General features: G+C 37.1%; 1 protein-coding gene across 3 annotated transcripts in view; it reads left to right on the forward strand.

The window, feature by feature from the left end:
- The window catches only part of asic2 (acid-sensing (proton-gated) ion channel 2), a 516,811-nt gene that overhangs the window by 463,830 nt on the left and 28,266 nt on the right, over nucleotides 1-24,715 (forward strand). For all 3 annotated transcript variants that reach the window (XM_036147764.1, XM_036147763.1, XM_012851411.3), the window contains 2 exons: nucleotides 2,514-2,664; nucleotides 18,450-18,577. In XM_036147764.1, the coding sequence (XP_036003657.1) occupies nucleotides 2,514-2,664; nucleotides 18,450-18,577 (279 nt within the window). The remainder of the gene's footprint in view (nucleotides 1-2,513; nucleotides 2,665-18,449; nucleotides 18,578-24,715) is intronic.

Genomic DNA, 24,715 nt, shown 5'->3' on the forward strand with positions numbered 1-24,715 from the left:
GCTTTTAGTCAACTCTAGCCACTTAATCTTTATCAAAACATTTTCTTTTACTATTGCGATCAGTACATATTTATCAAACTGCATTTTGTTTGGGACTGGAGGTAGTGAAAGGGAATTTCACAATTTTGTTTTAATCTCTCCAAATCTATATTTTCTTTCTCAGATACTGTAATGTTTGAAGCACTGACAACCAATTTAGTTCTGGTTTTGTTTGAAAACCACAGAAGCAGTAACTTGGTACAAATATTACCCATTTCGGACCACAGGAGTTAGGATCACCATTACTTTTTTTATTGTAGCCTATGCAAGGGACCACTACTCTTGATGTACAAAATTCAACTGTTTCTCTCCTTTTTTTTTATTTGGTCATTTATTTTCATCTGGTGATTACTATTCATGAGGTTAAGGGACATAACTACCCGCTCCTTCATATTTTTGCCTGTGTAGAACACGCACCGCTAACTGCCCACATAAAATTATACTCCCCACCCCTCTGCAGGTTTACTTCAATATATTATTCATAGATTCCTCTGAGTCATTTAGTTGGTTGTGGTGAAACGGTGGTAAAAATACTTCAGCGGGAAAACAAGCATCCACTCATATTGACTCCAACACAGGTTTGATGATGCGTGCCCAACACTCACAGGAAGGTGTGTGATAAATATTTTCTAAAACCTAGCCGAAGTATGGACTGGGCGCTCTCTGCTTTTAAGTGTTTGCCTTCCGACAGCTCTTTAGTTGTTTGACTTTACCGAGTAAGAGCTGTTCAAGTATATTGTGAAAGGGAACGAAGTGGCCCTCAGACAGACTGCACCCATGCACTGGGAAATATCTCCCGTTGTCGTGTTTTGTCAAATGCATTCTCTATAATTTGTAGGCATGCGTCAAAGTTTAATGCCAAAAACTCTGTTTCGTCTTTTTCATTCAAGTGTTTATCGTATGATGTATAACTAATTGCATTGTGAAAGTAAGCTAGCAAAATTTATCCAAACAAGAAAGAAAGAAAATCCTAACGGTTGTTTTGATGTTTAATGGCATATTTACTCATTTTCACACATATTTTCAGCCCTCCACACATACTTTCTATAGGACTGAGATCAGGGCTTTGTGATGCACTTCAAGACATTGACTTTGTTGTCCTTAGGACATTGTGTAACTAATTCAGCTGGATGTGTGGGGTCATCATCCATTTGGAAGACCCATTTGTCCCTATGTTTTAAGTTACTGGCTGAAATCTTGACATTACTTCAGTATCCTCACATAAAGTTCTTTCCTAAAGATGCCATCTGTTAGGGCTGTGAAGTATATAAAGGATGTATTGTTACTGCTGTATGCAAGATCAGTTTTACAGAGAACTGCTTGCACTGCATTATTAATTATTGGCTCAGGAAACATTGAAGAAAATAGAAGGATTTTTGTGAGCCTGGAGATGTAGTTCAAATAATACCTTTGTGACCTTAATTTGCATGATTATTTCTTCAACAGCAGGGTGATGATCCTAATTCAGTCGTAAACTGTACCATGAACTCTCTTTAGATGCACTTGTGTTGGTCCTTTAACCTGAAAGCGATCAAAAAACATCAGGCAGACTTGCAGCGACCAGTTTACTACTTTGAGTTCAATTCAAGTCATGTCAGTTCATCTATATAAGGTAATTTATCAGGAAGGCCAGGTCCATTCTATGATGCACCCTATACCCACTGCAGGTTGTGGGAAACAGAAGGACTATAGATAAATGAAGGAGCTCTCCAGCTCGGCTATTGTTGAACTGGAGAGCTCCTTCCATGACAGATTGCTGCATCCTAAATGCACAAAGGAGCGTTATCACAGATCCTTCCTCCCAGCAGCTTCCTCCTATCTCTGCTTCCAACATATTCAATAAGTGTTTACATCCCTGCTGTTTTTGAAGAGTTGTTTCATTCTTGTCAATTGTCTGTTTTTTGTGTTTATTTTATATATTTCTTGCATAAATATACATATTTTGTAACTTTTTTGAGAATGCTGTTTTAATGACTTATAACTGCACAGTATTTATTACTATATTCTAAATGTTCCTTTAGTGTACAGTCTCTTATTCTTTTTTGTTTTTATTTATTTATTTAGTCCTGTGTGTATCTGCAGGCTTCCATTTATTTCACCTTGCTGCTGGAGCAACTGAGTTTCCCCATTGATGAACGATATTTCTATTCTATTGTTATATTCACACTAGTTGTTATAAGACATTTTAAATGTGAATAACAAACGGCCATCTGTGATCAGATGAGGAGGGGCTGAGAGGACAAGGAGAGACACAGGCAGTGGGCCACCGGTATTCTCTATCTGAGAAAAATAAACAAGGAGCGCATTGCAGGGGGAATAGTTACAATATCTCACAAATGAATTTATCAACAGACATTGTTGGGGAAAATTTGCTATGTATCAGTCATACAGATGGTTTTAAAGGTTAATCAGTTTTTGTCAAAATACTAAGGTTTCAAAACCATTTCTCACAGTTATTTTCTGTCTCCTGGCAGGTGTTCACCAGGTATGGGAAGTGCTACATGTTCAACGCGGCAGAGGAGGGGAAGACTCTGCGCACCACCATGAAAGGGGGGACGGGAAACGGCCTGGAGATCATGCTGGACATCCAGCAGGATGAGTACCTGCCGGTCTGGGGGGACACAGGTAGGCTAACACACTTAATTTTTGTGCTGACCCTGAAGAGATATCTTATGAGATAACCTCAGTGATATATTGCACTCAGTGCAAAGTAAATGAAACTGTGTAATTTGATAAACTTTGTTTTTATTTCCCACGAGTATCTCATTGTGAACATTGGTTGTTTCATATTTCAGACATAGTATCAAAATTAAACCATATACATCATTTCTGGTTTTCTTTAAAAAGTAATTTTAAGGACAATTTCCATTAATAAATAGTCCTAGAAAGCAAATAAAACTAACATTTTGTAAACTTTTCTTCCAAACTTCTTCTCCAATATATTGGGCCCAGTCTTTAAAATTGCAAATGGTTTAAATTTGGACCGGGGCCCTCCGGTACTGAGCCCTGACAGATAAATCAAGGTTGCATCATCTGAAGCAATTGACATTCATGTGTTTTGGCTTGAAAGCAAGGAAAATAGTATCCTTTAACAATAAAGAAGATTATCTTTTCTGATTCATTTTCTGCTACAGGGTGCCAAAAACAATAAAAAACAGGAACTAAAGATTTGCTAGAATGATGAACCGTTCAGTCTCTTTTCAGCTTCTCTTTCCTTGGCAACGTGATCTCACAAATGTTGGAAAATGGTGAAGTTAGCTTCAGGATCAATGTTAAAGTGAAGGGCTATTTCTGCATGTTAGAAATCTGGAATACTTCTAAAATCCATACATCTAAAGTTGTCAAAACTGGACAGAATAGTTTTAAACTAAAAGAGCACTCTTTTAAAACATCTGAAACCTTTTATTTACGAAGACAAAACCTGATCTTGGTTTCTATTTCAGAGGTTTCATAGAACACAAAATACTAATGAGGAATGCTTGAGTCCAGCTTTTATGAATACTTTAGATCAGGAGATGATCAAATGAAGTTCAGATTCCTTAAGAACAGGAAAATCGCTCTTTACCCAATGTACAAAAAGCAAACTAACTTTACCATCCTAAAATGGTGAACAGGGAGTTATAATATGGGCAACGTCAGTAAAAAGGGCTTTGTAAGGGATTGCCATTTTTAAGTTTTGACATGATGTCCAACCATTTACACTAACTCCATCTAGCCTGAACATGTAGACATTTTCTGAATACTCTGGAATATCATAACAGAAGAAAAAAAAATTATAAATACAAAAATGCATTCATCCCCAGCATATTAAACACAAGTCATTAAGACTTGAGAGAAGCATCATTCTGCAGTTTGCCCCCATCTGTATGCCGAGTAATAAGCTAATAGCTCTTTGGAGCCTAACACATTATCTTCTGTTGGTCAAACTGTTATCTCTGGCATTAAAGTGCTTTATAAATCAAATTGGCATGCTATGGCATATATGAGATGCAACAGTACCAGACAATGGTAGGTGTAGCAGTTGAATGTTAAGTTTTAAATATGTTTTATGGATCACTTTGAAACACAAGACTATGTATCTAATATCTGGTGATGGTACCAATGAGATAATGACTCTTCCATGAATGAATATCTTTATGCCTTCCATAAAAGTGTGTTGTGTTCAAAGGAAGTGATGTCTGACTGTCAAATGATCTCTAAATGAATAAATCTTATTGTTGTCTCTTTAGACATTAAGAAGCTTTTCTAAAATTCTGTGGTTAGTGTTTCTTAAATCAATATTTATCTGTTAAACTCTGAAGTCTGTACTGGTCATTTTATTTATTAAAATTATTACATATTTTAAACCTTGAATGAGAGCATATCCAGTCAGGGGATTGTGTTTTATTTATAAAAAAAGGATTTTCTTGCATTCCTATGTCCTCTCTGAGTTAAAAAAAAAAAAAAAAGATTTTAGAAAATAAAATATATATTGCATTTTTCTCGTTGGCACTAAAAGACAACATGACCAGACGCAAGTAAATAAACTTTATTTATACAGCACCTTTCACAGGATAAAATACACAAAATGCTTCACAGTGAAAGAAACCATAAAACAACACCAAATAAAAAAGATAAAACTGCATAAATGCAACATAGTAGCATAAAACTAGTTAAAGTCAGAGTCAAGACAGCGTAAAGATAAAGGCGATGCATTCCACTGTCTGGGGGCCACAGCTTTAAAAGACCGACCCCCTCTGGTCCTGAAATTAGTTTGTGGAACCATTAACAGCCTTTGGGTGGATGATTTGAAACTACGAGAATACGATTGTAAAAGGTTTGTGATATAAGCTGGAGCCTGGCCACTCAGTGATCTGAAAGTAAAGACAACAATTTTTAAATAAACTCTAAATTGTACCACTAGCCAATGTAAAGAGATTAAAACTGGGGTAATGTGCTGTCTTATTCTTGTGTTGATTAAAAGCCTTGCAGCAGCATTCTGCACTAACTGCAGACGGCCAAGATCTTTCTTTTTAAAACACATAAAAAGACTGTTACAATAGTCAAGACGAGATGAAATAAAAGCATGAATAATCCTCTCTAATTCAGCTTTTGACACAAAAATTCGAAGCTTAGAAATATTTCTTAGCTGAAAGAAGCAGTTTTTGATTAATGCGCGGGAATGACACTAGTGACATGGCAGAATCAATAATGATGCCAAGGTTTCTGAGGCTTGGTTTGACAGAGGAGGCCAATCCACTCAGAAATTGCTTGATTGCAGTTACTTGGTTCTCCGGGGAAATGATTAGTGTTTCCGTCTTGTCAGAGTTTATATGCAAGTAGTTGTCACAGAGCCACTATTTAATACCATTAACAGTGTATCAAGCAGGACAACTTAAAATATTCAGTGGGTTTAAAAGAACAATAGAGCTGAATGTCATCAGCATAGAAGTAATACACATCGGGGAACTAGCTGGTTATCTGGCCAAGGGAGGAAATATATAACTTTTCTTCTGATTGGTTTATCAGCACCTCACGATGACTCCTTCTCTGGAATGCTCCAGCTCCACATAACTCCTCTCAAAAGTTCAGTCTCTGTCACTAAACCTGCTTTTTTTTTTTTTTTTTACGAAAATCGACATGTTTTCACTAGCTCTGACTGTAGCAAACAACATCATAAGTTAACATAGCTACATGGACTACACAGCTCTGCATAATCATGTCACCAGATTACTATGAACCCATTCAAGCATTGTGTCGATGCATAGAAGAAATGAATGCATGAATGTGCTATGTTTCTTTTTTTTTCAGTTGAATAAAAACAAAACTGAAGTAATAGTTTTTGACCAAAAGAGGAGCATGCAAGAGTCAGCACACAGCTTCAGTTATTATAGCTCTAAACCACTGATCAGGCCCAAAATCTGAGTGTGGCAATGGACTTCAGATGCCACTAATCTGGAACAAACCTCTGGAAAACTGCTAAAATGCTGAAACCTTGAGTTTCCATAAATCAAGGTCAAAAACCCATTTGTTTAAAGTTCTGTTTGACTACTTTCTTTAAACCATTTACTGAAACATGACTATTTTCAGTCTTTAGTCAAACCTTTAATTTTATTATGCCATTGCAATGTCCTTGTAGGCCTTCTGGTTTTGATCTATAATCAACTAGCCTTGCCTGGTTTGTCAAAGTCTTTTGAAACTATACCACTTAAGCGACAAGAAGAAGCCAAACTAATTCAGAACTAGAGGTCGGATCCCCATCTTGATAGTAGGTTGCTATAACTGCTTCAGCTTGTATCCTGTGCTTTCACTTGTGTCAAAGTTATATGTTAAATATGTTAAATTCCCCCCCCCATCCATGCTTGAATTGTGTTTAGCACACCTCAAAGATTTTCTGCTGATGTCACCTGGTTTCAAAACAAAAGAGAGGAGTCTCTAGACATCCTAAAATCTACAGCTAGTAAAGGTACCACTTGCCCTTTTAGGAGTGACCTCTAGCAAACAGAACTGCTGTTAACAGAAAACTGACAATTGCTTTAACTGTGAAAGACCGAGGTAGCAGAGCTACGAATCAGATAAGTAGGTTTGAAAAAGTTAACTCACCTCATTTTACCCACAGTAGGTGCTCTCTTTTTTCAGTTTTATTCCCGATCTTCTAGTTCAGTTCTATTGGAACTCTAGGTTGTTGCTCATCCAAACATTTTCCTTTAAATTGCCATCAGGTTTCAGAATATAGTAATCTGGCAAACCAGATTAATAATGTGTAGCACTCTCTGTTCTGCACACAATCAATCTGGGCCTGCTCCCCTCAAATTTGTTCAGGGAAAAGCGGGACATTTGGCAGAACTTTCGAAGCTGATTGGACGAAGAGACAGCTAATGCCCGTTTACTGATGTTTGGTTTTAGCCAACCAAGGGATTGAAAGCAACCAAACAGATGTGACAGCAACAGTGACGAATGTGTCCTCTTGCTCTGCCATGTTTATTTTCGGTTCGGCTGTGGACTCTGCACCTTTTGCTTTCATCACAGCTGTATGTCCCGCCTTGAACCATAATAATGCAACGTGATTGGCCGATTCGTGCTGGGTTGCTTAATTAATTTTTTTCTTTTTTCAATGTTTCCTGCTGCAATTCTTAGTGCTACACCTGGCGGTGTAGCACTAAGAATTGCTTCTTTAATGCCACAGTGAGCCCAACAGATTTGCTTGTGGAGTGTTACCACTTTTGCTTTGTGAATTCTCATGTGTTTGTGAATGCACAAATACCATGATAATTCAGCTTGCAGGCAAGGTTAAGAACTTATGTATTGGACAAAATAGGCCATGGAACCCTTTTTTTAACACAAAAGAGAGGTGAGCAAACCTTTGGCAAAAACTAGACTTTTAACCATCTCAGATAATATTTTGAACAATTAATTACTGTTTCGGAAAACGTTTGGAATATTGCCTGCATATGTAAAGTAAAATAAGTGTTTGGGGTCTCTAATTTATACTGTTTGTTTTTCCCTAATTAAATCATTCGCAAATAGACATTATGTGAATTATTTGATTGGCTAATGAATGTTAAGTTTGAAAAATATCCAGAATCCCTTTACTCTGTAAATCTGTGATACAGAACGCTCCCTGGAAGAAAAAAAAGATTATCCTCCAGACAGATTTTGATAAATTATGTGATTAACTGGGAATAATTGAGACTGATTTATTTATGTAGATTTCTACATTTACTGTAGCACATCAATCTGCTCCATGAGGCTTAAAGCATAAACATTCCCTTAAGTGTTTTCCATTACACTTTGCTTAATATTTTAGATTAGATGGCATGTCTGTTTTGAAATTTAATGACTGACAGCGCTACCGTTGAAGCATGTAAATGAGAAACCCTAACCAGGTCGAGCAGTGCTCCTTTGACGTATTGCACGTTCCAATTCTTCACACAATTGGACCTTTTCTTAGTTTAACTCCAAAAGCAGGCTGAACTTCAGCCACCGCCTGAACAGCATGTAGAAAACTGTCTCTCTGCAGGTTCCAGGGTTCGGTGTCCTTTTTGTTCCTCTTGGGGTTTAATTAGCTTGTTTAAGGTAATTCAGTCACAGCAGGAAGCGCAATGCCCCCTGAGTGTAACTAGGTCTCTGCACTGTGCTGAAAGGCAGGTCACATTTTTTAAAGAGACTCACTATCCATCTCCTCCCAAATGGTTTCCGTTTTTCTCTCCAGTCACCACCCAGTCTTTCCTCCTAATACTGTTTTATTGTCTGTCATCCAAAGGCCAGCAGTCAGTCTGTGGAGTAACCTACTGTTAATGCACCATTTCATACAGGAAACTACAGCTCCGCAACAATACTCCTCAGTTTATCAGAATGGCCAAACATTACAAGAAATATGGAGAGGCGAGAGAAAACGATGGTTTGTTACCTGGACACCGAGCCCTTTTCTCACTCGGTTACTGACCAAACATTGTAACGCTTGCTGTTTACTTCAAATTCAGTGTTCATTTGTTCTTGTCATAAGGAAACCCTAATGTTAAAATCTTAAATCTGTAACGATGATATCAAATCGCATCAACACAATTACATTTTTCCCCCATTGGACTTACAATTAAAAAGTAAAATAAGCAACAAGGAATATCAATTTATTTATTTGTCATTAATATGAATGAATTGCTTTTATTCAAAGTTATTTAATGGATTATTGTTACATGTCATTTTTTGCACTTGTTTCTTTAAGTTATGACTTGTTTAAGTTGTCGTATTCTGATGAGTCACTTGTCAAATTAAAAGTACCCTTTGAAAATAACCTTGAAGCAGGTAGTCTATTAATTATTTACTTTAAGTCCACATTTCTGTATTGAAAAGCTTTTTATTATTCGTCTGATGTAATATTTTATTCTTAATTTTCATATTTTCATTAGTTGTAAGGGGAAAATCATCAGCTAAAAGGAATAAAGCCTTGAAAACATCAGTGTACAGCAGCAGTCACACTGCAGGTCTTAATTCTCAATTCCAATTTTAGTCTGAACTCAGATTTTCACCTGAGGTCATTCACATTACTTTTAAAATGTTGCCTATATCTGAGTCCTGTGTAAACTGTTTGTGGCTCCAAGCTGAACTGCATGTTGCTGCTAATGATAACTGCTATCACTTCCAGCCGGCACAAAGTTGTGACAGATGTCGATGGAAAGTGACGTCAGAGTCGCATCAAATCCGCCTTGGTTGTTCTCACTGTAGTCAAATCCCAAAAGTGGCTGAAATCTGACTTAGAAGCAGGGACGTGCAGAGGGGGGGGCGGAGGGGGCTTGAGCACCTGCCCCTTTGCCCCTTGGTGCCCAAAGTGCCCTTTTGTCAGTTTTTTTTTTTTTTTTTTTTTTTTTTTTTTTTTTTTTTTTTTTTTTTTTTTTTTTTTTATGTGTGCGTGTTTGTTGGTGTGTGTGTGTGCATGGTGCATGTCCAAAAGAATAATAATTTAGATCTACCGTGGCTGGTTACATGATCCACATAACGTACCCTCACTCTGCCCTACTTTTCCTCTCGCAGCTCCCAGCTCCGCTGCCTCACGCTGGCCAATCTGTCCTGCCCACTGAGCTATATTATACACTGGAGTGCTAATCACCGTCTGTTTGAACGAGTCGCTTTGAAGCCACCAGCCGCCATATTGGTACTCCCTATTTCCCCCCAGTAACTAGGGAATATGTGCGCTACAGCATCGGATTTTCTCATGTTCAGGGGGGGATTAAGACTTTTAAAATGTCAAATGCCATATACTTTTATGTTATGTTCTAAAAATATCAAGTACTGAGAAAGTTATGTGCTGAAATATTTTGCATTTTATTCATTTAAATATATATGTTTAACATTTCTAAATATATAAATAACAATGTACAAAAACATATATTTACATATGTGTATACATATATATACATATACACATACTTATATATACATATATATATTTAATATGAATAACATGTAAAATATTTCAGCACCTAATTTCCTAGTAGTTAATAGTGTTAGTACATCCACTGACTGTAGAATTACCTGTGAAATATTTTCACACAGTCAGAAAACTGCTTGTTGTTGCAACCAAATCCTATGGGATTATGTGAGAGTAGGGAGTAGCAAGATGGCGGCCAGTGACTTCAGTTTTTCGGCAAAATCAGCACTCCAGTGTATAATATAGCTCAGTGGTCCTGCCCCTTTAAATCTGCAGCACACTTGACTGTGCTCTGTGCTGTTTAACTCCACTGTCATTGGTTATACTGCTTTAAATCCCGCCTTCCCTCTTTCTGATTGGCTGTTTTCTAGTCTGTCCGTGTGCGTGCTTGCTTGGAGCGGAGATTTCAGTTTTACAGTTATCATACAGGAATACTGTGGTTACCACAATTGATACTAGGCCACGGAACTAGTCCCAGTTAAGAAACTATTTATCTGCAGTAAAATAGGTGAAAGCTGCTGAGTGCAGTTCTGTAAAGAAGCAGGCGAGAGAGTTTTGATTTATGGAACTTGAGAAATGTAAGTAACCAACGTTAGCATCTCAAAATAGCATCTAATTCTGAAGTATAATGCATTTATCAACAGAAACCTAATCTGTTTTATAAAACTAAATATTTTGTGCCAGGCTGGAGTTCTGAAGCCGGCTGGAAAGATGGAAAAGCAAAGATTGTAGACTATTAAAAATTCTGATTCTTAGCCACAGCTGCCTGAAAAAGAAAAGGTGAGGGTTTCCCTTTTACCAATATTTCGTTGCTATTATTGTTTAATTTTTTTGTTGACCCTCTGATGCAGTTCAGGTATAAATAGCAGGTGATATTTATTTTATAAGATATACAACACAACAACACTATATGCTGCCTAAACAACTGCTATATTTTGTTTAGACTTTTACTTATTTATAATAGCGTAATTAGGATTTCACAAAATGATAGTGCTATTTATTTCACTATTTCTACTTCTAGAATTACAGTTACGACAAATACAACCGAGGAACACTATTTACATTGCTTTTATTGTACAAAGATTTCCACACTGTCTATTAGTAAATTAGTGCAAACCAGGGGCGGAGCTAGACATTCTTATCATCAGGGACTTAATCCATAAAATATTACTTCATTACGAGGGTAATTTGGTACACCAAAAAAGTAAAAAGTATTTAATCTGTTGATATGGTCGTAAAATTAATTTAATATAGGCCTTAACATATCTTAAAGTTTTATCTGCTGTTCTTTATTAGTCTTACTAGTATATACCAATAGTATGTGGTTCTCATTTGAGTGATGAAATGGACAACCACTCATGAAACAATTCAGTTTTGGTGTCACCAATCTTACTCAAAGTACAGTATTGGGTCCTCCATGCTCCTTATGTATTAAGATTTACTGCACATTTAAACATCGACAACTCACTATTGTTAGGGAAATAATTTAATTGTCTGAGAAGATATGTAAGGAGAAGCTGTTATCTACTCTTCAGATATATGATGTAAGAAATGTGTTTGGAATGTTGCAGATGGTAAAAATTGATAGGTCTCTGTTGCTGGTAAGTTCAAATGCAAACTTTTTCAAAGTGGGAAAAAAGTCTCAATTCAACGTTCATCAGATCGGGCGCTGCTTTATAATTTATAATAATAATAGAACTTTATTGATCTCACAATGGATAAATTCACTTCTGCATCTTTACCCATCCCCTTGGTGAGCAGTGGGCTGCCACTGTGCGGCGCCAGGGGAGCAATCGGGGTTAAGTGTCTTGCTCAGGGACCCAGAATGGTAGTCTGTGGGAGTTGAACTCAGAACCTCTGGGACCCAAGATCAATGCTCTAACCACTAGGCCACCAGATTAACAAAAAGCATCTAGTGTGTGTCGTGCTTATAAAATTTGTATAAATGTAGTAAGAAATACTGCTTTTCTCTTTAGACAGAAGAAACGCGCCCTGACGCTCAAGTCAAGCATAAAGAAATAGGAGCATGCATACTGCGTAGGACCAATGATGTCAGAGCAATGAAGTGTCCCTAGGGTTAAAGTTCAAATCAAAGTTCAAATCAAACCTACGCCCTTGATTCCATGTTACATTCTTTATAGTATGGGTTGGTACATTTCAGCCGGATGTATAGCAAGGTATGTTTCTGTATCGTGTTTTAAATCCGTGCCCCATGTGCCCTCTTTTAACTTTGAGCACCTGCCCCTCCAACGGTCTCTGCACGTCCCTGCTTAGAAGAGTCAGATATGGGTGAGATTCCACTGGTTCCAAAAAGCCTGTCCTGCTCACTTGACCTGCAAAAACATCTAATTTGGCCCTCGTTTTCCTGCAGTGGGGTCGGGACCCTATACGAGTTATCAATCTATATGATGCGTTTAACTTGGGATTCTGAGTTACAGCACAATAATTTTCCAATTTATTAAAGATGACTAAATATTTTTCTAATGGTGCTGATATTCTGTGACCACATTAGCAAACAGCATGTTCTTTAATGCACTTTGTTTTAAATGCAGTGAGGTTAAAGTCAGGTAAATGTTAGGGATATGTGCTTGAATGACTAAATCTTAATAATCTACCGACTCTGCTTCAGTGTGTGATACTGATTTCCTGTTTTCCTTAAGGTCAGACCAGCCAATACTGACTGTTATCCGAATCCGATTTTCTTTAAGGTCAACAACACATACAAACTCATCTGTGTGAACTTTGTGTAAATTCGACAGTTGGAAAACACAAACCTTGACTACAAAAGACAAAAAAAGCTTCAGGTGCCTCAATGGCAATATTAAATCTAAAAAATTAAACTCGAAACTAGATTGTGAATTTTTAGAGACAGAATTTTTTTTTTCATGAAAAGAAAATTGTTTGATGTGGGAATAGAAGTGTATTCTTTCAATCCTTTATATTGTTGTAATTTTCTGTTTATTAGGTTTTTACGTTTGTTGTTTCTCTGCTTTTTTGACAAACTCTGATAATTGCCAAGTATAAATCCAATCAGTCTATATTTAAGTCTATAAAGCACCAACCCATAAATTACACCTTTATGATTTGTTTATTAAAACATTTAAAGCTTAGGGACATATAAATTAAGATAATTTTAAATTTCCTTAATTTTATGCTTTATTAAAAATGGCTACCGTTGTCAAACAATACATACAATGTATAGCACATATTTTCTCCATTGTATGTGGAAAAACTGGAAAGAAATAAGATTGTTCCACCAAAAAGGTCCTGGTTTCAAATCGTGGATTCTGCTGCATAGAATTTGCATGTTCTCCCCATGCATGTGTGGTTTCTCTCCTGATTCTCCGGCTTCTTCCCACAAAAACATGACTGATAAGTTAATTCCTCTCTATGAAATGTCCTTTGGTATGAGCATGTGCATGCACAGTTTTCTGTCCCGTTTGTCTCCGTCTTTTCTTGGACTGGCGACCTGTGTAGAGCGCACCCTGCATCTTGCTCAGTGTCCGATGGAGATGGGCACTAGCTTTGATGAAGATGGACTGTCCGCGAAAATAGTACTTTCAATCATAATGTCTGACATTCCTCTTTATGTTGCTAGTTTCATGGCAATTGTGTGTTTTACTTTGTTTTCTTTCCCTAATAATTCAAAACAGAATAATTCTCAGTTGTGCTGGTAACTAGCTGCAGCAATCACATATCAAAGCTTAAAATATGTCATCTTAAATATTTACAATATGTCATACAGTTCTCATTTCAATTGGGCGATAAGATGGCTCCCTAGGAAGGTATATAGGAAAATAGTTGACCCTTCATCTTAAATGATCTTGACTTTGTACCTTGTGCCTTGAGATGACATGTGTTGTGAGTTGGCACTATATTAATACAATTTTATTGAATTTTGATTGATATGAGAAGATTGATGAGATTCTTCATTTAGAAAATGTAACATAAAGAATCTGGTGAAAATGAAATTGTCAGCTTAGACCTACTTAAAAACCTGAAATCTCTTTATTTTTTTAAATGTAGAATCAGAAGGTGATACAAAAAAGGTGAAACTTGTTGCAGCATATTCCAGGTACTGAATATCCCTCTCCTAACTTAAAAAAAAGATTTCCCTTTATAGTCCCACAGCAGGGTGGGCCTGCATTCAACCCATCCCTATGGGAGCAGTGTGCCGCTACACTGAAAGGTGTCCGGGGAGGAATCTGCGGTCAATGGTCTTACTAACTCAGGGACCTGTAGTGACAGGCTGAGTTTCAAACCGGCGACCTTTAGCCCTCTCAAAAACACAAATACCGGCTCCCTAATCGCTAGGCCTCCTCTTCTTTGTTTTCTGAGTCATTCTAAGTGGAATGAGCGTGAACACACTGATCGAGTGTATTTGTCTGATCGGAGATCCATGGAGCTGTCTTTGAAGTTAATTGAAGCCTGTTGCAGATGCAACAGACATCGTTACTCCTGATTCCCTGTACACAGACTGACTGCAGCAAAAAACAAACACAACAACCTTTAACTCGTGCTTAATAGCATCATCAAAGAGGGCTGTGTAAAAAATAAAAATAGCAGCTTTTCATGTGCGTGCCGATCACTCAGCAAGAGATCAACGTCTTATGTGCAAGTTATTTTTTTTTCCCGAGCACTGCCTTAGAATGAATTTTAACTCGCATTGTTTCTAATTAAGCAAGATTAACCCAGATCAGGAATTTTTCTCTGAGTAATTATAATTTGTCTGATTAACTAAAAATCTATTAATTGAAGCTCCAAGTGGTATTTGAATAACTCTTGATTGGACTAATTGTTAAGTAGGATTTCTTAGTATTTGATAGCTCAAATTGTAGGAACGTGTGTTTTTTTTCTTTTTTGGTCTTTTTTTTTTTTAGAAGACGTTGATGCCTTAAATCCTGATTTTTCTTGCATTGATTCCCAGGAGTAGCACTTCTCTAATTGCCTCTGACTTCTCTGTTTATTATGGTCTCAACATATCTTCTGAGGCAGCCTTTAAGGAATTGATTGATTGATGCCTTTTCTTTTTATTGCTTTTTTTTTACTGGCTCACAAAAACATTGGCATATTCTGTATTTATGACTAATAGCATTCTACGGTAATTTTCTTTTAAATGTGTGCTTGAAAAGTTGAATCATATGCAATGTAAAGTGTTTTGCCCATCCCAAAACAAGGGTAAAAGCCTTTTTATAAGTGATGTCATCTTACATTTACAAGATGTTAGCTTTCAGTTAGATTACATTAAAATAAGGTACTGCTGACTTTAAAGCAACACAAGTATATGGTTACTTGATTTATGATCTTTAGTGTACTGAGAGCTAATATCAAATTATCCTAATTTACATACAAATCTGTAATGTTTCTTTCCCTGTGAAAGTGTGTACTTTCTCTCATTGGTGTTGATTAATGATTGCTGCATTGCAGCAAAGATGTTGACATTCCACATGCTTTCTGTTGGGATTATTCACAAATCAGTGCTTTGTCTGTTTTGTTTACACATTTAGTGTTTGCACTAATGAACAAATGTCCCTCCAAATTTGTAAGGTTCTTATTTTTAAAATCATCTTCAGGCTACAGCAGTGGATTATTTAGCAGTTATGTAGTTATGTAGCAGTTTTCAGGCTGACAGCCGAACACTGGTATACAAACTGTTAAATAGTTAAACACATTAGCAATCTAAGGTCAGCTAAGTTTGACATGAGCACTGTACCAGCGTACTCATGTCGACCTCAAAGCATATCAGATGGAATTGCTTAGTGATAGGTTATTTCTGCTCTAGTTAATCCCTTAAACAGAATCAAGCCATGTCCTAAAGGTTTGAATGACCAAATGATAGTTTTATAGAAGTCCAAAAACAGTAGTAATCTTTGTTATGGGAAAAACAACACAATTAAATATAGTTTAATTTATTTTGGCTCTAACTTTATATAAAAAAAATGAAAACAGCATTGAGGTGAATAACTTTTCCTAGTATGAATTTCTCAAATACATGATCTATTAAATGCTAAGCCCTTGCTCACCTGGTCTAATACTGTTTGAACAGTAAATGGCACTTCTTAGGACCTAATAGGGTTCATTACCTAAATGGTTTTAAATTGATTTATTTGAGCAATCAGGATTTGTAAACCCCCTTTGTCAAGCTGCAAACTAATAGGCAAATATGACTCCTACCCATTAGTATGGTTGCAGAATACACAAACGTTTGCTGTAAACTTTGTGTTGTATGACTTTTGAACTACATCGCCTTGTCTTCATCACAACCTTATCGCCAAAAACTTAAAATGAACCTGCAGAGTGTTCAATAGAAGCAAGTCTTAAATAGCACCAGCCATTTTTGCATTAGTTTGGTGCACACGACTTTAGATAGTAATGTAATAAACATTTTTTAATATTTTTTTTATCTTCCTCTGTTACACACCTAGTTTATAGTAATTAATTAAACATACCATCTTAACATTTTGAGCCATTGCAGTTTCTCATTTTATTTTCAACCTCTTAAAGCTAAGACTTTAATATACTTCTAATCTTTTGATATGGTCTTTAATTTTTGTCTTTGGTTGTCAATTGCAGTTTTTATTCATTTTAGCCCTGGGCATTTTCAGAGAGATGAATTTTCTGTTTTTAATTTTGTTTTTTTAAATTCCACGTGCTGCTTAACTCCAACCTGAGAATCATGCAGGCATAAAAAGCCCTAAACTCAAGTGATGAACCATTGTTCTGTTCATATTGACGCCTTCGCTAAAATAATTTGTCTTTCTTACAAGTGGCTTGTCACCAATGCACAATTTATTTCCTTTTCTTATGTTGAATCCATGAAACAAAAAGGCCTACAAGTGCCACAGACAAACAGGATTGTAAAACAGTGAAACTGTTGCTTTGCATAGTGCTGTAGGTTAATTTGTCATACATTTATACAAGCTAAGCCTAAGAAATCGGTGCAGAAAGAAGCACGTCTCAATAGATTCTCGGTAAATAGTCTGACAAAAAAACAAACTGTTGAAGCAGCAGAGGAGTTGAGTCAAATTTAAATTTAAAGACACATCGTCCTGTTTTTCTTCTGGTCTCAGGCTACGTTTAAATATATGGGTTCTATTTTTTATTTATTTCTTTTATAACCAGCATCAGCTGGCTTGCCTGCACCATAATCTGAACACACACCAGCAATGTCTGCACTGATCGTGTCTCCTAACTTGGGGCCAGATGGTGAATGCAGCATGCTCAGGTGCTGTAATGCAGTTGCATAATGATGAGTCCTTCAACAAAAAAGGAATAAAGATTTATTTTTCTAGCAACAATTAAGACATATTTTGAGAGACAGCATCGGATAGTCCTGGGTTGTTATTACAGGCAGTGATTACAGCATGGATCGTTGTGTGTGTGTTAGAGTTTATAGGATTGTGATTAGGGTGCCACTTTGTGAGCTTTAGCATCTCTCACTAAAATCTTTATTTGGTGTGGGCATCAAGGGCAAGGAGAGTCAAATACATTACTGGCTATAATAAAACGTAATGCACTATAGTTGTTTGGGATTGCAGTGTTGTATATATGACATTGAGATGAAAATTGTGAATTGATATCTTGTGCAGCCCTACTATAAGCACATGTGTTTTAATGACTGTATGGGACATTGCAGTAACTTAGATTCCTTTGCCGCAGAGTTATTATAAACTTTACCACGACCTAACCTTTAACGTGTGCTTATCATCTAATGAGTTACGTTGTTGGGACTTGATTTATTTTCCTCTAAGCAAGCCAAGTTCTCATAATATGACTACAAAAAGATTTCTGTGACCTAAATATAAGTAACACGCACCACCGCTCACACGCTGTCCCATCTTCCTGTTCTGTTCTCTCTGAAAACTCAGAAGCCCTGTTTGATCCATTTATCAGTTCATTGGTATGAAACCAGTCTGTGCTCCCGCCACATCCGTCACTGCAGATGTTTGATTAATGCATGTATCATGGTGGGGTGACGCCTTTTTCCATCTGTATTTGGGCTGCATCGATTTGAGCGGGCTGGTCGTGCTCAGACTCCCATGTCTTGGTCATATAGAGCGCCGTGAGGTGACAGGCTGATCTTCTGATGGGGAAAAGCCCTGATTGAATGTCAGTGCGCTCACAGCTGACTGTGAGGACATTATTGATTTCTGCAAGCGCTGCTCGTTCTTTGTCCGTAAATGTTGTGGCGCCTTTGGTCTTTACCGCCGTGTGTGCGTCGGCACAAATGCTCTTTCATCTGCAGACTCCGCACCAGGCCTTATTCACTATACGTGCGTTTGATGTCGCAGCAAATGCATGTCTCTGTGTTTTTTCCTCCCTAAGTCACAGACAATTTCAAAAGCCTGAGGCTTCGAGTCAGAAAGCTCAGACTTCATTGCTAAAAGGTCGCTTTCAAAATGACATCCGGGTGTTGCATTTGAACAGTTGAGCTGAATCGGTTCGTGGATTGTTATTTTGTCATTTCTGTGAATCACTGAAGTCTCTCTCTTCATCTTCCTTGCAGAGGACACAGCGTTTGAGGCAGGCGTGCGTGTGCAAATCCACAGCCAGGCGGAGCCTCCATTTGTCCATGAACTTGGCTTTGGCGTGGCCCCTGGCTTCCAGACCTTTGTGGCCACTCAGGAGCAAAGAGTAGGTGCCCTATCATTATCATCATCACTCTTCTGGTTCGCTTTCTCCACCTCTAATCCACACACTGGGCTTATCCCTTAGAGATAATGTGATGGATAACCTGCCATGACAGCCGGGATGAGATTCTGTGCATCCACATTAATATGTGGGGGGGGGGGGGGGGGGGGCGTTTTTTTTTTCTTGTGCTGCCTTGGGGCCTTGTGGTGACCTCTTTGGTCTCATGGTGACAGTTGACAGATGAGTGATGAACTTGTCTCTTTTGTTTTCAGCTTTGACCTTTCTGGTAGAGTTGCTCTCAATCCAATCTAAACTTTGCTCAATCATACTAATCTTTATTTCATCACACAAGGCCAGTCTTAATGGCTCCAGAGCCCATAGATATACACAGCCAATGGTAGTTAATGTCAATTGCTTTTTCTGTCACTGCTATCCTTTTAAAATGGCTGTATTTCGTTGCTCTTCTCAAAGTTTGCGTTGTACATTCTTCTCTCATGATGAATCTGTTTGTTTCCCCATGTGAGACTGGACCATTATTAGGCGTGTCTCTAACTTTGTGTTTTTTTGTTTTTGTTCTGTCCCTTTTGTTGTTGTTTTTTCTTAAATGTCCCTTTTTGTACTTTCATTTTTGAAATGTTAGTAGGTGTACAGTTTTTAGATCTAGAAATACCTTTTCAATTGTTGTGCAGTCAGCCATGTGGGATAAAATCACTGTACGTTTAAAGCCACTGTGAGACTTTTACAGGCCCTCAGGGAACTGCCCATCACAGCAGGGGTTGCCAATACTGCTATGTACCAAGACCCCTTGGATTTATCTCCCTCCTTGCCCGTGGAGTGTGAAAGCCTCCCCGCTGTAGAGACCGTAAACATGGGCACAGTTCAGAATTGCAGCTAAGTACAGCCTGCTGTTCAACATTGGAACCTAACCCGCCGACTGCCATGGAGACAGGCTGCTTGTAACCTTCCCTCAGCTTTTTCAGGAGAAAAGCTGATCTGTAAATCACCCCTTCAAGCTATGCAGGGAGCCTAAGAACACAGGCACGCTAGGAAGGCCACGCTGCGACCCCCCCCACAGGAGAACCAACTGTGGAAGCTTCATCTCAGGCCGGGTTTCACAAGGAGTAAGATCCACTGGCTCGCTGCTCAGACACCCTGCTATACTGATATGTGGTTTGAGTGTTTTTATGGTTATAACAAACTTTATTTTCACAAAGGTTTTATACGCCGATGGGATATTAATGTTTGTGATGTCTGGTCCGCTCATTATGACCAAATAGAGCTTAAAAATATTTTTAAATTAGCGTTGAATGTCCGTTAGCATAGTGCTATTAGCTTACCCGATAACATTAGTGTTACCACCTATAGTAAACGTAACTATGGTTTGTTTTAAACCTATTGCTGGTTTTCCTCTCGCTCCACCATCAATCGATAATGCTGCGAGTGTTATTACGGCATTAATAGGGAGCATTAACGTCGATTTAATGGTCTTTGTGTAACTTTAGGAAAACCCACCAAGCTAATGACCGGCCATCCACTACAGCGTTCGCTAGCCTCCTAAGTTACCAATTCGAGTGTTAATTATTTCCTGGTGAAATAATCACATTAATAAAATCAGGTTTCCCAAAAGTTATTGATTTTTACTGAGAAAATCATTCTATAAAATGTTATTTCCTCGAATAATATTTTATAAAACTGATTTGCATTATGAATGGGTTGAACATACCAAATGTTGTTCTAAATTAGTCAAGCTAATTTAATCTTATTATATATTCTTTAAGATGAACTTTAGTTCTCTAACTTAGATCTACAGTGAACCAGGATTCACTGAGTCATTCTGATGATGATGTTAAACTTTTATTTGTCTTTTAGTTTCTTTTGTGTGTACATAGTTGCTTAGTTTCTTTGTATCTTAAATGAGCTTAGTAGTTTAGTTTGAAGGATTAAATCATAAAAAAATATGAATAGCTGCAGCAATAGCTCCATCAGTTTGGCTTTCAGGGAAAAAGACACAGCTAAAACATAGCACTGGGCCTAACCGACATCTAAGCCTGAAAATATAGAAGATACTACTTGCTTTGTAAAAAAGGAAGATTTTATTGATGTTTAATGTTTAAGACCAAGATTGGTAAATCTTTCTTTGCCCTGGGGTATCACAATAATCAATATGTTGATATATTCAATATAAATAAATAGTTATTCGAATATGCTTATTTGCGTCAAACTTGATATATAAATGATTTGTTAACATTTGCCCAAACTGTCACACTATTTCTGCATTAGAATGGATGGAACCACAATGTCTGTCTGCTGATCGCCCCCAGTTCTTTTCAGGCTCAAAAAGAATTAAGTAAACACTATCAGAACACACACTTGGTGTATATTGTAATGTTTGAAGATGAATATATATTTTATAGTCAAAATTTGTGACTTTGTCCCTTTAAACAGTGAAGTCCAGAACAGGATGGTGCTATGCCTTGCATCTTATAGATTAATTCACAGCTTTTCACCTAATTGGAAGCGCATCTGCAGATGTGTTTTTAGGCAAAACCTGAAACTCACCACATTATTGCGTGAATCATAGGGAAATCCAAGCAAACCCACAAAGATGTCAGGAATGTCTGGACGCCCATAAGTCTAGTTCATCCTAATGTACAGTTTTGAGATGCTTCTAAGAGCCATTATGATAACATAGTTTGCAGTTTAAGAAACTTGTCTTTCAATGATATGATAAAAATCCCCAGAAGTGTTTGCTTTGCTCAACCCTTTTTCCCAAAAAACAATTCACAAATTTAGTTTGATGCAATAAGTTAGGTTGTTTCACTTGAAGTTCCTTTCATGTCTATTTTTTTTCCAAGTCTGACTTTAATAACATCTTGACAATTTTCAATATTATTCTGTTTATCAATTTTCTTCCCAATGATACTTGTCCTTCAAATCTGTAAATTGACAGGACATCGGTGTCATTCTATATATATATATATATAAAAAACAAACTCACTAAGCCCTTTCACTGTTCTTCCAGCCTCATTGTTTCAGAAAGTTTTGACCCGATGGCCCTTTACAGCAGATACTGTTAATCTGCAAAAATAGCTCTTTGCCTCTCTCCTTTAAACATGTTGCCATACCCAATCCTAGAAAACCCATCTGGGACTCCTCTCTGCCAAATAATAATAGGCCAATAAATAAATTACATTCGACTTAAAAAAAATATATGCAAAACCTGTTGCCAATGAACTGATTTGTTTTCTGGAACAGCATAAAATTTTCTTAATCCCGATCTACTTTTTGTAGATGGGCACGGACGTTGAGGAATTTACTCATTTAGTCTTGCTAGACCTGAATGCAACCTTTGACTATGTTTATTGCACCATCTTAACGAATAGGTCTCATAGTTTGATCTCTAGAACTGTTTTAGATCTAACTTTAAAATTTAAGCTTCAGTTTCCATCACACCATGTCAGATTCTACTGATTTTATACACCACAAATCCCTGTTTTGGACCCACGTGTTTTTTGCTGTATACCCCTTGGACAGATCTTTAGTAATTCAAACAATGTTGTTATTGTTGTGGAGATGAAATTCAGTAGTTCTGCCCCCTCAAAAATTCTATCTAAACACTCTGAGAAATCAGTGCCTGATCATTGTTTCGGAGAGCATGGTTCCTCTGATCAAGCAATGTGTAGGCTTGATGTTTGAACTCATTGGTAATGCCAAGCTTGAGGAATTCAGATGTCATTTTTGATCAGTGTCTCTTGCCTTTTGAAAATTACTCAAAACAACTTAATGTCAAATTAACTGAGTTTTTTGTGTAAATGTACTCCCCCATGGCCAATAATTTATTTATTTTAATTCATGGTGGCCCTAATAGGATATATGTGTGGAGATTATGAGAATACACTCATAATAGTAGATGTACTACTATGTAGAATGATTAACATTGCAAAAATAAAATTGCAATATAACAAAAGTAAATTCATTAGTCAAAAGTTTCGAAAGTCGAAATATCATTAGAATAAAGTTGTTATATAATGATAATAAAGTCAGACTGTCATTTACACAATCATTCTAAAGTCCTGATACTAATAAGAGTTTGATGCTGATGTGCTAAAAAGATGTTGTATTTTCCATTCATCCATCCATCCATTGTCTTCCATTTTGTATTTTGCTATTTTTAAAATCAATACCAAAATGTAACTTAACTAGATGCTCGACATTCCTTAATTTAAGACGGGGGGACGACTACGCTTGGCTGTAAGACATGCGCCCAAAAGGGAGTCAGCAGTCTCTAGTGCTGTTATTTCAGGTGTTACAGGCTGACAAGTTTAGAAACTCCTGCTCTACACTGTTGCAATTCACTTTCTACACGCATCAATAAAAAGGCCTTCAGTTGATCCAGAGCAGTGCAGCAGGACTTTGCTCATTTTAGAATTAATTTTAAAACCCTGACTTTTACCATCAGCCACCTGTACAGTTAAACTTCTCCATATATTCCTGGATTGGTTAAGCCACATACTCCAACATGTGCACTCGGGTCCTCAAACCTAAATCTCCCAGTAGTAGTGTTGAACCACGACTGTAATATGAGCTCCCTGTGTCTTTATGTTGTCTTGAGGGTCTTAGAGCTTTTAAAAAGCAGCTGATCAAATTTTTATTCAAGTGAGACTTTTTATGTAGATCTTTGTGATTTTTTTTATTTTATTTTTTTGTAAAAATGTGCTATATGGAGAAATACCACATACCTTATTTACAATTAGTGAAACAAGTTATGTCCTAATGTGGGCTAAAAGGTCACACACAGAGAGGTTCAAATTAAAAAATCTTCATTATCCCCTAAAGGCTATTGATTTTTATAGCAACAAAAACAAGGATCTGAGAGCTGCACAGCTCAGCTCCATTATTTAAGTCTGCAGCGGCAATTTTGCCACAGACCTTAGCCATTCCCAACACTTTCTTTCTGTTCTAGCAAGATAAAAGCCCAAACGAACAGATGGAATTAAAAGTTAATAAAGGCTAGATAAAAGAGGATTAAAACATTTACATAAAATTAAAATTCACAGTAAACAAGACGCTTCCGATAAAAATAAAAGCTAGAAGTGACCTAAAAAGTCAGATTACAGTCTGCAAATGGACAAAGGGACAGGGAACTTAATTGTTCAAAACAATTAATTTAGTCTGATAAAATCTAAAACTGAAGTCTTTGTCTAGAAAGACTATTGTCACATCATTCCAACTGAGAAGAACAGGTGGTAATATCCTTTTGTGCAGGTGTTTTACTGTAAGAGGGGCCAGTACTTCACGAAATAGATGGTTTGATGAGAAAATAACCTTAGGAGGAGAAATCTGAATGGGCCAGTTCAACAAAATACAAAACAAATGTATGTAATCCTCAGTATCTCCGAATGCAAAAAAAAAAAAAAAAAAAAAAAAAAAAAAAATTCATTCTCCTAACTGATCTAAAATGATAGGTGATAGACAATACAGTAGAAAAAGGTTACTTTTGTTTACATTGTATGTAAATATCGGGTTCAACAGGACAGACATTGCCACAAATCTTCAAGCTCATCCAAAATCTGCCACCATCAAAATGTACCGAGCTCAATATTGATGGCATAATATTGGCTGGATAGCTGTTTATTCTGGGCAGAGTTGGTAGACTTCATTTAGATTAGTTGGTTTCTTGGCACAGGACTTAAGCACAGTCCACAAATTTCCAACAGAGTTGATGCCAAGGCTTTGGGGAAGCCTGTGTAGAGGTTTCATGACAAATAAAACTACACTCTACAACTTTCAGCACAGCTTATTGTGAGGATTATATGAATGTATGCATATCTTTTAAAAGTGCTTCTGGAAAGCTTTTTGAAACATTTTCATAAGCAGAACAAAGTTCTCCAACTGGCAGCAAGTTCTTGTGTCAGAAAGTAGCTTTGAAAAGTTAAAGTTGCTTGGATAACCTTTCCAGAAGTGTAAATCTTTTCCATAAAGTTTCACAGAGTTTGGTTTGGTCATTCTCCCCGTGGGGAAATGCACTTTTAGACTAAGAGTCGTCCAGATCCAGCATACAAAAAGCTTAAAAGTTTGTTGCCAAAAAAATCTCAGGCTTTTTAGTCAAATGGGCTGTTGCAGACGGCCCTAAATCAATGT

Source organism: Fundulus heteroclitus, chromosome 16, assembly GCF_011125445.2.
Source record: "Fundulus heteroclitus isolate FHET01 chromosome 16, MU-UCD_Fhet_4.1, whole genome shotgun sequence".
Classification (NCBI taxonomy): Eukaryota; Metazoa; Chordata; class Actinopteri; order Cyprinodontiformes; family Fundulidae; genus Fundulus; species Fundulus heteroclitus.